Source organism: Sorex fumeus, unplaced genomic scaffold (assembly GCF_029834395.1).
Source record: "Sorex fumeus unplaced genomic scaffold, SorFum_2.1 ptg000048l, whole genome shotgun sequence".
In the NCBI taxonomy this organism is placed as follows: domain Eukaryota; kingdom Metazoa; phylum Chordata; class Mammalia; order Eulipotyphla; family Soricidae; genus Sorex; species Sorex fumeus.
The window spans coordinates 3,028,688-3,042,847 of NW_026606105.1; the positions used below are offsets into that span (position 1 = coordinate 3,028,688).

Consider the following 14,160-nt stretch of genomic DNA (forward strand, 5'->3'; position numbering starts at 1 on the left):
CTCTTTGATCTCAGTGGTTCCAATCTGTTATTTACGCTGCCATTTCTATCAGCGTTCTGTAAGTCAAGACAAAATATATTTCTATGATAAGACACCTATGGAATTACACAGATGGTTTCTCTTTTCTTTGGTCACTTGGAAGAAATGGAAGTTGGTAATTTTCTCTTGATCATACCACAGTGGATTAGGGAAGTGATGCAGAGGGAAGGTGAAAAACCATCCTTTTCTCTTTCCATTAAACTGTGTTTGTTCTTTAAGTTGTACTTGTCCAGGGGCTAGAAATCTCTCAAATGGTGTCTAGTGTTCTCATGAGAGCCATTTGGTTCTTAACAGAAAAATAAGTCTGGGATTTACTATTCGGGCATCCTGCTGATATTTCTCTTAGATAATACTTGATTTTAAACTATTCTTCTCCAAGTATTGAGTTGTATTGCTCCAGCTAATATCATTCAAGGATAAAACCCTAAGAAAATTTACTTGAGTTTATGATGCCCTCTGTTTCTGAAATACTCTCTGGAAGGCAGCCTTCACCTGAGCATTTCTCAGACTGTAGACAAGGGGGTTTAACAACGGATTGAAGAGAGTATAAAACAAGGAAATGATTTTCTTCTGCTCATCTTGCTGACCATTGTCTGGAACCACATACATCACCATTCCTATTCCAAAGTAGAAGCCCACCACACAGAGATGGGAGGAACAGGTGGAGAAAGCTTTCTTGCGACCCTCCTTTGACTGGATCTTCAGGATGGCCCAGAGGATTCGCATATAGGAATAGAGCATTAAGGAAAGCGGTCCAACTAGAATGATCATACCGCCAGCAAAGACATACATTTTGTTCATCCAGGTATCACCACAGGCCACTTTCAGTACAGACAGGACTTCACACAAGAAGTGGTTTACTTCCGGGGACCCACAGAAGGAAATTCTCAGAAAAAACCCTAGATTTCCTAGGGCCACTGAAAAACCACAGGACCAGGAAATGATGGCCAGGACCTTACACTTTGTCCAGCTCATGATGGCAGTGTATTGGAGGGGGTGGCAGATAGCCACATACCTATCATAAGACATCACCACCAAGATCATGCACTCTGTTGAAGCAAAGCTCAAGTATAAGACCATCTCCATAGCACACAGAACATAGGAGATTGTTTTCTTGTGTCTTATTAGGTTTTCCAGCAATTTAGGCAATGTGCTGGAAGCATAGGATATGTCGATGATGGCCAGATGAGACAGGAAGAAGTACATGGGCGAGTGCAGCCTTGGGTCCAGCCAAATGAGTGTCAAGATCATGCCATTTGCCAACAAGTTTGACATGTATAACAGGCAACAGATACAGGAAAAGAACACTTCGAGTTTTGCACTGAGCTGGAATCCCACCAGGATGAAATCTGGGAACCATGACTGGTTGCCTCCCATTCCTGAATGACAGTTTAAGCACTAAAATGTTACAGAATTGTTCGATCCAAGCTGTAAGTGATTGAGAATTGGAGTTATTTATGTTAAAGCACATACAAAAGCTTACTTGTAGAATTCTGCTCATTTGAGAGATTTTCCACACCATTTCTTTTAACTTTGACTGTCATTTTTTTTACTTTATTATATGTACTTTATTTATAACATTTGTTACATCTATATAAACAATACTATAAACATTTCACTAAATTGATTTCATCTTTGTTTTGTCAAATATATTTTTCTTTGTATATAGATATTCTAGCACCTGTTCGAGTAAATTGATCAACAACAGGATGACAGTGATTATAGTGATATAGGTTTTCTAATTTATGTTTCTCTTTTTTTTGTGGGGGATCATATCTGGTAGTGATGTGGGGGAGATTATGGGGACAGATGTGGTGCTGAGGAATGAATCTTGATAGATTACATGCAAGGCAAATGCCTTACTTGCTGGACTTTCTGGCAAGGTTTTGAACAACATAGTAAACTTAAGTCATTATACTGTTTTATCTCTCAAGTCATCTTTTCTCAAAAAAATCCACTTTTTAAAATTTTTATGAGTATTATCAAAAACAGTGGGCTGGAGCAATAGCATAGTGGGTGGGGTTTTTGCTTGCACACGGCCAACCTGGCTGACATGGCCGACCCAGGTTCGATTCCTCCGTCCCTCTCTCAGAGAGCCTGGTAAGCTAGCAAGAGTATCTTGCCCGCACAGCAAAGCCTGGCAAGCTACTGGTGACGTATTTGATATGCCAAACACAGTGACAAGTGTCACAATGGAGACATTATTGGACCTGCTTGAGCAAATCGATGAACAACAGGAGGACAGTGACAGTGACAGTGACCTAAAAAAGTACTGTAACAACATAATATTTATTATATGTACAACATTATCTTCCTCTCTGATCCAAAATTCAGTCCAATAAAATACATGTTATATCCACTAGTATATTGATTCAATCTTTCTTTGCTTTAGTCCATGTTCTACATGGTGAAGACATAAACTATAATTTGTCTATCTTCTTTTAGTTTATTTTCCATTGACAATGTTTATATCACATTATAGCTTTTTCTTAATGTGAAGAAAGATATTCATGTTATCATTGCTATATAGACAATATTATTTAACCTAAATAATAATGATATTGATGTAATAACTAGGCTAAGCTGTTATCTCCAAGCTCTCTGCATTATAAAATTAATAACTTTAGGCACTATTTAATTATTTCTGCCTAAACAATTTGTTTTATGTTCATCTGGTACATTATTAGCTTAGAACAGCATCAATTACTTTCACAAATGGCCTGATTCCATTCAATGGAGAATAATTTTAAGAGTAATTATTCTTAAATAATCAATAATTAATATTTTAACATAACTGTTGCTAATTTGTAGTATTCTATTTAATTCAGAGATAATTATATAATTTGAAATACTACATAAAGTGTAAAGAAAAATGTGAATTCTTAAATTTATTTTTTAAACTTCTTCATTTAAATGTTCCTTTCAGACTAATATATTTTACCAAGTTAACATTATTATTACAGAAAATATTTCATAATTAGTGTCAGTTTATTTTTATGCAGAAATATATTATAATCTTTCAGCACACATCTCCCATCTCGAGCAATCTCTCCAGACACTATTGACTTAGTGATCCCTTCTCTATCCCAGCTGCCTTCTCTCCCAGATCACAAGGTAGGTTTCCAACCATGGAGCAAACTTTCTGGCCCTCATCTCTATTGTCCTTGGGTTTTAGTCTCATATTATGATATTTTACATTCCACAAATGAGTTCAGTCATTCTATGTCTGTCCCTCTATTTCTGACTCATTTCACTTCACATGATACTTTCCTTGACCATCCACTTATAAGCAAAATTTCTGACTTCATCTTTCCTAACAGCTGCATAGTATTCCATTGTGTAGATGTACCAAGTTTCTTTAACCAGTCATCAATTCTTGGGTACTCAGGTTGTTTCCAGATTCTGGCTATTGTGAACCAAACATGATGACCTCTCATTATTTTTATTGAAAACTATAATATCCATAAATAGAGGGAGAGTAAGAGGAACATTTTCTGCCATAGAGGCTGGGAAACGGGTGGGATGGGGAATAGGGATACTGGGGACATTCTGGTGGAAAACTCACACTGGTAGAGGGACGGGTATTCAATCATCGTATGACAAACTAAAACATGAAAGATTTGTAACTGTAGCTCATGGTGGTTCAATGAAACATTTTTAAAAAGTATATTATAATCATTATAAGAATACAATTAATTATATTCTAATTTTCTCTGTATTGTAAATATTTAGGTAACCACAACTAACTGAATTTTTTGTATTTAAAGATTAAACTTCTGACTGTCTGGTCTGAATCATTGCTTGAATAAAATAATACCTGACCCACAAGAGATTTTTGCATTAAATTCTCAAAGTATCTTAAGAAATAAATATTTTGAACTATGTAGCAAACAAGGTCATTGTTATTAGTTTGTTTATATAACATAGTATTATAATGTACATATAATTTTATATATAATTAAAATAATATAAACAGAACTGTTTCTTTCATTTAGAAGCACAGTATATACTTTCCATGCCAATATATTTTCTACAAAATGCTTTAAACAGACTTAAAATTATATTTATATTAATATTTTTATTGTTTTATTATATTCTATCTAGGATGTATAAAAATAATGCTCAAGTGATTAAATTTCATACATATATCATTGCATATATTTTATATCAAATTCCTAGGCATGGAAATTATCAACCTATCTATGTACTTATACATCTATTCTTTCCCTTATATAATTAATATCATCCTTGAATCCATCTAGAAAGCAAATAATGACATATTATCACTGGAAGATATCACATCATGGAAAGCTGTAATTTTGAGGAGGACCGCACCTGGATTTTTGTCGGGGCAACTCCTGCCTCTGATCTTAGAGGTCCATTTACACATTGTTTAGGATTAAACAGGGTTCACTAAATGCAAGGCAGGTACATTGTGGATTGCACAATCTCTCCAGCCCTAGGAATCTATAATTTAACGGTCATAACTCTAACAAATTCACTCTTACCCCAAAATGTTCCATTTTAGGAGTTCAGCTTTAGCATACCAACTCTGATGTTTTTATATACCTTATCCAAATCTGTTCTAAAAGGAACTTTCTCAGGTTCCTTTTAATCATAGTTTCGTATTAAAAACCAAAAATGAGAAAACTTGACTACAAAGTGATACTTCATTAAATTTAAGTATAATCTAATCACAATGGATGTAGGGTTTAGTCTGGCCATATTAATCTAAATCTATTTGCAATCTGGGACTGGAGCGATAGCACAGCGGTAGGGCATTTACCTTGCATGCAGCCAGCCTGGCAGAGCCATGTTCAATTCCTCTGCCCCTCTCGGAGAGCCGGGCAAGCTACCGAGAGTATGTCGCCCACACGGCAGAGCCTGGCAAGCTATCCATGACGTATTCAATATGCCAAACACAGTAACAATAAGTCTCCAAAAAATGGAGACATTACTGGGCCCGCTCGAGCAAATTGATGAACAACGGGAGGACAGGACATTTGCAATCTGAAGTTAGTAACTCTCCAAAATTTCTTTTAACCATGGTTTCATGGACCAGATTTGCTCCACAGATGCTTCCTACCAGTCCACAAAGTTATTGCTACTTTTAACTTGCTCTTAAGTTTATAACATTAGATAAAAACAAATACAAAGAAACACTACTGTATGTTGTTTCACATTTCTGTCTTAGCGGTCAAGGAATTATTCTGTTTTCACCAGCTAATAGGTATGAAGTAATTGACAATTATTGCTCTAAAGGAGTTGATTACAACCACATAGAGCATTGGCAAGAGTTTCTTCCAGAGCTCCAAAGAAAACCAGGGAGAAGTATCCATCCCAGAATGCACTATTCAGGAGGGTTTCAAACATGCTTTTTTCTTGATTCCAATTCGAACAAGAGGAATTCCTGTTTCCAAGATAATATTTATCCAGGAATTGTTAGGTTATCCAGGAAACACGAATTGCTTTGAATCATATGGAATTACTTAAGACCTAAAGCAATCAATTTACAGATATAACAATGTATAATCACTGTAAGTTAATCATTATTCAATATAATCCCTGCTGAAATGCTAATATCTAATATGACTTGCATAACTCATGGTTTATCCATTTTCTACACAGATAATTGCATTTTTAGATGATTTGAGATAGTTTTTTTTAAGATTGATGATAGTTTTATTTCATACTTTGTCTTTCAAGCTTATGGAAAATATTAATGTTAAAATACATTATTCTACAGTAGCCTCAATATATGTGTAGTTTCAAATAAGCATATTATAGTTTCTGTGGCCAATGCTAGTCTGAAAATGTTATGCATGATAAGCTCTTAGGAGAGAGGTGGAAAAGTGAAAAAGACCCAAATCACATTGATTAACATTTATTATAGCACAGCACATTATTAAATTGATCCACTATATTATGACTTGTTTTGTTAATCTCTTGTTAGAAATAAAACTCTGAATAGAAAGAAGTACAGAACATAAACACAGGAGTGATTCTATCTTGTAGCTTCTGGTATCTACTTGGGGTTTGGGATCATATCTGTGAGGAAAAGGATGAGAAACTGTCATTTCTCCTGTTTTAGAAAATACCAAATTTAGGCAAGTGTGAATTCCAACTCAGGAATATGGAGAGCTAAAAAATGCATAAGGATCATTCAAGAATTCTAGTCTACTCACTCATTAGTCTAACACAGAGCTCTGAAAGCAACAGGTTTTCAAGTTTCTCATTGAAGAATTTCTTGTATGCCCACACAATCTGATATGAAAACGAAGGTGGGCATCTATTCACTTTTTCCTGCTATTCCATGAAAAATCTGTTGACAGGCATTCTATGAAGAAGAGCCATTTTTCATTTTTTTGTTGTTGTTGTGATCACAAAGTAAGCCATAAGTATTTAGTGCATATGGCTTGATGCGCTTGGAATAAGTGTGCCCTATAAAACCATTACTATAACCTACACCGTAAATGGGTCTGTCACTTTTCAAAAATTTCTTCCACTAGGAATGATCTTTTCTACATGAGGAATTAAAATAGATTAATGGAATGTGGTTTTTCAGGCACCAACTAAATGTATAGGGTTTGGTTGTGATAATAGCAATTGTGTCACCATGTGTAACTATTTAATAATCAAGCCAAAATTAAAGGTAAAGTAGGATATGATCCTGTCATGTCTTTTAACTGGCATGCATCTTTTAATTTAAATGTTTCAGGAGTAATATGCAATGTACATACTGATGTGTCCTCTTACAAAAGAAAGTTCTAGATGAGGATTGTCAACATACCTCTGCTAAATGAAAATAGATTATGACATATATATTATTTATGAATACACATGTTAGCACACATATCAGGTTATATATACATTGGTATTACCCTCCATCCACACAAAACATTTTTTCAAAGTCAAAATTTTGAAAGACATAGATAAATTATATTATATATCCTTAAAATTATTAGTTTTATGAGTTGGGGTTTCTCTCTAGTCTTTTCTATGCAAGTCATTTTCACATAAGTGTCTTCTATGATCAGGTTTTATCTATTGAGCAAGATATATATTCTACTCCACCATTACAATTAACCATAAGAAAGTTGCTTTATAGAAAAAGCTATGAAAAATTTATGTACTCTAGAGCCAGTGTTTTTATAGGGTATACTGGAATACTCTTGAAGTTAAGGACTACATTAAATCTATAGAAAAAATGGTAGCATATGGGTGAATTAGATCTTACTGCTCTTTGTAAATACACTTAATATGTAAGTTTCAGAAACACTGTTTTATAAAAAAAGATTTATATAAAATTAAAATAACCTAAGATGGTTATTTTGAAGACACACAAAACAATGTTTTGAATTTTCACAACATATCAGCCTAAATGATACATCGATTTTGAAAGCAGGGTCATTTATAAACTATGTCTGAAAGAAATCTGAAAGAATTTTGACTGGTGGATATAAATGAACATTATTTTAGTAACATTGAGTACTGCAACTATAGTATATACAATATAGCATACTTTGGGTATATTCATATTTAAGTGTTTGAATTAGTAACCTAGTTTTTATTTCCATTTCAATTAAATACTTTAAAATAGTCATAGTAATGACAGCTTAAATATATAAAATAATGGAGCATACACAATGTGAGTAAAATTTTAAGATAGTAAAAATAAATATCCTCTTACCAATGGGGTCTGTAAAATATGAACAGAACTTAAAATAGAACACATTAATTTGCTGCCAGCATGATCAATTTTCTAGCTAGGTAGTCCTGCAATGGAACTAGGAAACTTTGTATGCTATTAATTCATTCTTCAGTTAATAGTGATAAACCTCATTATAGTGTAGTTTATGATAAAATGGCTATTGTACTATTATGGTAATTTTTGTGTCTAATTATAATCAAGAGTACATGACAGTTTGTGGAAGCTTCAATAAGAAGTAACTCTGGTAAACTTACCTTTTCACTAATCAGCAAGAATAGAGAAAAGAATTTTCTCTATTGTTATGAGATTGTTCTTTTCCAGTAACAGGTTACTCTATCAATATCTTCAGCTGTGTGAGGGAGAACAAGATGTCTTCTTTCCTTTGACCTCATCAGTGCCTATTTTAGAGGCAATGGCTACATGTGTGGCCTCTCCTACTATCATATTTGTGAAACAGTAGAATTGGTGTAATTTGGATGACCACCACTCCACCATACTGTAGAGAGGAGAAGACACTCATGTGATCAGAAATCCCTGCCACAGCTCAGCAGGCAGAAGCTTCTAGAGCTGGCTTGAAGATGGATTCTATCTATCTGTCAGATTCTCTTGAGTGAGGGGTGGGGGACTCAGGATAGTTCACCCAGGAATGTCATTCCTCTCCACAGAGCCATGCTAATTTCTGCTATCTCCTTGTTTTACCTCAGTTCTCTGAAATTAAATAATCTGAGTATAAAGAAGTTCCTGCTATATTAGAAGTTGTCAGCAATGGGTTTTTCTCAGAAATCTCTTTGACCAAGATAAGCCCGTTCAAAAATGAATGATAAGCTCTAAAACACCAATTCAGATCATTTTACATTGAGAGCAGTCATCATGCTAATGCCTCCTCTATAAGGCAAGAGACAAAGTCTTGCATCTTTCCTCTAGAAGAGAGAAAAAATTTGTTTTTCCCTTGGAGAAATGTTCTAGCCAAGAATAAGGTCACTTTTTGGCATCATACTGTAGCCAAAAGATTTGCAAGCATCTCAAGGGTCATTATCCTGAGACACTGCACAAATTATTGCATTATAGCACACAGATCTTTACATTTCCATTTTAATAATTTAAGCTGTTTAGTCTCTCCAATTTTTATGAGAAAAAATTTGTGCCACATACATACAAAATAACTCAGTATATTTTCAGACAATTTACTTTCTGTTGCATTTTGACTGCTTTTCATTTTTTAATATTTTCATTATTTTTTATTGAATCACCGTGAGATGCAGTTACAAAGCTTTCATGTTTGAGTTTCAGTTATACAATGATCGAACACCCATCCCTCCACCAGTGCACATTCTCCACCACCAATGTTCCCAGTATCCCCTCCTCTTTTAACCCATCCACTGCCTCTATGGCAGACAACTTCTCTCATACTCTCTCTCTACTTTGGGGCATTATGGTTTGCAATTTAGACACTGAGAGGCTATCATATTTGGTTCTTTATCTACTTTCAGCACACATCTCCCATCCCAAATGATTCCTCTAACCATCATTGACTTGGTGATCAACTCTCTATTCCAGCTGCCTTTTCCCCCAGATCCTGAGCCAGGATTCCAACTATGGAGAAATATTCCTGGCCCTTGTGTCTACTGTCCTTGGGTGTCAGTCTCATATTATGTTATTTTATATTCTACAAATGAGCTCATATCAACTGCTTTTTAATAAAGATCATTGGAACATAAGTATATCTGTGGATTCCAGTTTCATGGACATCTATTTTAATTTGTTTACATGCATCTATTTAAATTTTTTATGTCATGATTTACAAAGTTGTTCGTAATAAACTTGTTGCATGTATACAATGTTCCAAGAATGATTCTACCACCAGTGTGACCTTCCCTTCATCAATGTTCCCAGGTTCACTTCCACCCCCCAGACTGGCTCTTTGGAAGACACATAACAAAGGTATTTTCATATTGCTTGTTCCAACAAAAGTTAAAAGAGTAGGAAATGGAATTATCAGAAAATAAGTCAATAAAAATCAATTTGTGATGGTTAAATAATTTTAAACAATATAAATAACAAAATCCAAGTCAGTTAATGCATTCAATATAGTTATTATTCTCATTTATCAGCACGAGAGTTTTGACCTGCTCCGTTTCCGACCTGGGCCGGTTCACCCCTCCATAGGCAACCTGGTGGTCCTCCACTCCCGGTGGGTCATTATATTGATGCCGAACTTAGTGCTGACACCCAATCAGCACAGCGCACTATAGCCTAGAACTCCTGGACTCAAGCGATCCTCTGGCCTCAGCCTCCCGAGTAGCTGGGACTACAGGCGTGCGCCACCGTGAGTGTCCAATTCTGGCATCTCTAATATAGATTGCATTAAATATTATTTTTATTCTGATTTCTTTGTGGTAATTATCATGTCTTCCCTCTTATTTATAAATTCTTTATTTTTAAATAAAAAATTATTTTTAAAATTTTTAAAATAAAGACTTTATTTTTAAAATTCGTTGCAGATATTTTATAATTTATATAAAATACATAAAACCTATAGATGCAAAATTTAGTGAAAATGAAGAGATTTAAGAAATCTTAAAGGGGAAAGTCTAAATAGATCTACAAATGTACCAAGAATATTATCCTAAAAAGGGAATGTTGACTTTATATTAGAAAATATTATACTACAGATACTACTTAAAAGTTCACACTAATAACTAATATTATATAAAGCCAACCTTACACTGGTAGAAGTTGCAATCTAAGACTTTATCATATTGAGGAAGTGTTGTGAAAAACAAGTGTTGCTTCCAAGCTTTGAGTGACAGGCCAACGCTATTAGGGGCAATGCAACTGATGACTTACAGTTGGAGTCATTATTAATAGTCCCCAAACTTCGAAAGTACTTTATACTCAGGTTACATTTACTCTATCACTTCTCTATTAATGGAACAATAAATCCCAGAAACAGCTTATCTCCTTACAGTATGGTTTACTGGACATTTAAAACCATTACTAACTCTTGTGGTTCTCAGAATAAAAGGTTCCCTTCAAAGTATTACTGCTCCCTGACAATGCTCCTCTGAGTTCTGATGTACAAGAAGAAAATATTTTTTCTCATACTTATTAATAAAGACATTTTTCAGCTCATGAACTTAGGAGAAATTTTTAGGCAAATAAAGGAGAAATTTTTATTTTCAAATCTTCTGAAGAAACACATTGCCAAGTCTATAGATGCCATGACAAGTTAAATTTGAAAGGAAGAGGGGTTGATTCTAGAAGAAGAGCAAAGACAGTTTTCCTTGAGATAGAATCCATCTCTGATAAAGATGCAGTGAGTAGGTAAAATTGCAAACAAAACATTTTCAGCATAGCATTACATAAAGTTTGTTTGTAGAACACTGGTTGTTTTTTGTATGAATGATTCCAAGTTTTAAAGTAGATCAAGTTAGGAAAAATACTCACAAACAAAATAAGAGATATCTTTCAAGAAAGATAGTAATGAATAATAATTGCTAACAGAGGTAACAAACTTCATTGTTTTCTTACTTTGAGACTTGACTGGGCTGGAGCAATGATAGCACAGCGGGTAGGGCGTTTGCCTTGCACACGGCCGACCTGGGTTCAATTCCTCCTCCCCTCTCAGAGAGCCTGGCAAGCTACTGAGAGTATCCCACACGCATGGCAGAGTCTGGCAAGCTACCTGTGACGTATTCAATATGCCAAAAACAGTAACAAGTCTCACAGTGGAGACATTACTGGTGCCCGCTTGAGCAAAGAGATGAACAACGGGAGGACAGTGCTACAGTGCTACAGAGACGCAAATAAAACCATTGAAACCAAAATAAAGGTGATCAGTTTTGTTTGACCTTCAGTCAAGAATTCTTCCAGCAAAATATTAGGTCTGTGCAAATACGAAAAAATGATAAGCATTTTATTAACAATGAAATATTTTACTTTAGATATATAGACTACTTTTATTAATAATAACAGTATTTCTGCTAAGACTATACTGTAAACACGTTTATATGAAGTGGGAAACCATACAATTTGCATTCTTTAAAAATTCACCTAAATGTAGTATGTTGGTGATACTCCTTCATTATGGGTTTAGATCAGAAAGTGTTTTTTATTTAAATTACCATTTGTCTGTTTACTTATTGTTGTATTCAAGAAGATATGATGTAGCGTTCCGGGCACCCTCTCCTCATTCATCCAGATACCTGCCCCGGCAGCAGGGCCCCTTTCCGGAGCCCCCTACATATCCCAAAGTATAAGTTACCCTCTTAGATGGAACCGTCTCTAGGTTAGCTTAACCACCAGAAACACATTAGCCAATGATTCATTAAGCCCATCTCAATTCATACTGCATCTCAAGCAGAATGGTAACAGCAAGCGTGAAGGTCTAAACCACACTAGTCACAATGGTAAAGCAATGCAGAAGCCCAACGTGCTTACTTATTGAAGATTGAAGAGTCTAGCCCAGAAGACACCAACAGTAATGAAGTGCTAGACCACCTCTCTGACAAGGAATTTAGAAAGGAGCTACAGAGCATGCTTAGGGAGCTAAAAGAAACAATGGAAAGCAATGGCAATAAAAGACAAGAGGATTTGAAGGTAGAAATGAGGAAAATGCAATCGGAAATGTCAGACCTGAAAAGCCTGGTAGGCGATTGAAAAACTCAGTGGAAGGCCTCAGCAACAGAGTAACAGCTGCTGAGAACAGAATCAGTGAGCTTGAACATAAGTTCAGAGACTCTCCAGAAAGAGCAGAAAATGGAAAAGAGACTCAAAATTTGGGAACAGATGGCAAGAGAAGATCGTGATGAAGCCAAGAGGGGTAACATAAGAATTATTGGCATCTCAGATGGACAGAACGCTATTCAGGTCTCCCAAAGAAGAATAGAAAGAGCTATGCTTGGAATATCACAGTTCACTCAAATGAGAGAAAGAATCCGGAGTTCTGACATCCATCGACGAACAAGAATCAGGGACGCTGTCTCATTTGCCAAGGTGTCGAAAATCAGATGGGCTGGTCACATAATGAGATTTAAAGACGACTGCTGGACTAGAGCTGTTACCGACTGGATTCCACGGGATGTCAAAAGACCGCCACCTACCAGATGGTCAGACTTCTTCGTTAAGATCATGAACGATCGGTTTGAGGCTCTTCATGTTCCCGGAGTGAACAGATGCCATTGGGCTACACTAGCACGCGACAGGGACAAATGGAGACGTTACTGGCGCCTGCTCGAGCAAATTGACGACTAACGGGAAGTTAAGTGATTAAGTGATTAAGACAGATGGACAGGAAGAAAACCCTGATGAAGAAGAAACTGTCAAAGATATCATTGCAGTAACGTTTCCAGAGCTGAAGAAAACATGTGATCATATTCAGGAGGCCCAAAGGGTACCAGCTAGAAGATATCCTAATAAAAATACCCCAAGACACATCCTGATCAAAATAACCAAAACCTTAGATAGAGACAAAATTCTGAAAGCAGCAAGATCAAAGAAAGAAATTTCCTACAAAGGAGCATCCTTAAAATTCACAATTGAGTTGTCTGATGAAACCCTCACAGCCCAAAAAACACTGGTGGGACATAGTGAAAAAACTCAATGAAATAAATGCCTCACCAAAAATACTTTACCCAGCGAGACTTTCATTCATAACAGAAGGAACAACACACAGTTTCACAGACAACAGCTCAGGAATTTCATAGACTTAAAACTATGGTTACAAGAACTAAATGGGCTACTTTAAGACAAGACAGGCCCCTCAAATACAACAAATTTCAACAGAAAAATGAGAAAAAACTCCAAGATAGACCACATGCTGAGCCACAAAACATACCTCCATAAAATTAAGAAGATAGAGATTGTATCAACCATCTTCTCAGATCATAATGCACTGAAATTAGAAGTAAATCACACACAAAATCAGAAAACTAAATCAAACACCTGGAAATTAAACAGTGCACTATTTATTGGACAACGAGTGGCTTAGAAAGAAAATCAGAGAGGAAATCAAAAGATTCCTGGCAATGAATGAAAATGAGGACACTAGTTACCAAAACTTATGGGACACAGCAAAAGCTGTGTTAAGAGGAAAGTTTATAACTCAACAAGCATTCTTCAGGAAGGAGGAGTGAGCACACATAAGTAACCTAACCTCACAGCTTAAGAGCTTGGAGAAGGATCAACAAAAGGAACCCAATCCAAACAGGAGGGATAATAAATAATAAAGCTCAGAGCAGAGATAAACGAGATGGAAACCCCAAAAACAATTGAAAGATCAATGAAACCAAGAACTGGTTCTTTGAGAAAATAAATAAAATCGATAAGCCTCTAGCAAAACTCACAAAGAAAGGAAGATAGAAAACCCTAATAAACTGAATTGTACTGGAAAACTGGATGGCTACATGCAA

General features: G+C 35.6%; 1 protein-coding gene across 1 annotated transcript; it reads right to left on the reverse strand.

The window, feature by feature from the left end:
• Positions 1-483: 483 nt before the first annotated feature.
• On the reverse strand, positions 484-1,416 carry LOC130032470 (olfactory receptor 2A5-like). The gene has a single exon (XM_056124027.1). The coding sequence runs from the start codon at positions 1,414-1,416 to the stop codon at positions 484-486; it is 933 nt and encodes a 310-aa protein (XP_055980002.1).
• Positions 1,417-14,160: the final 12,744 nt, after the last annotated feature.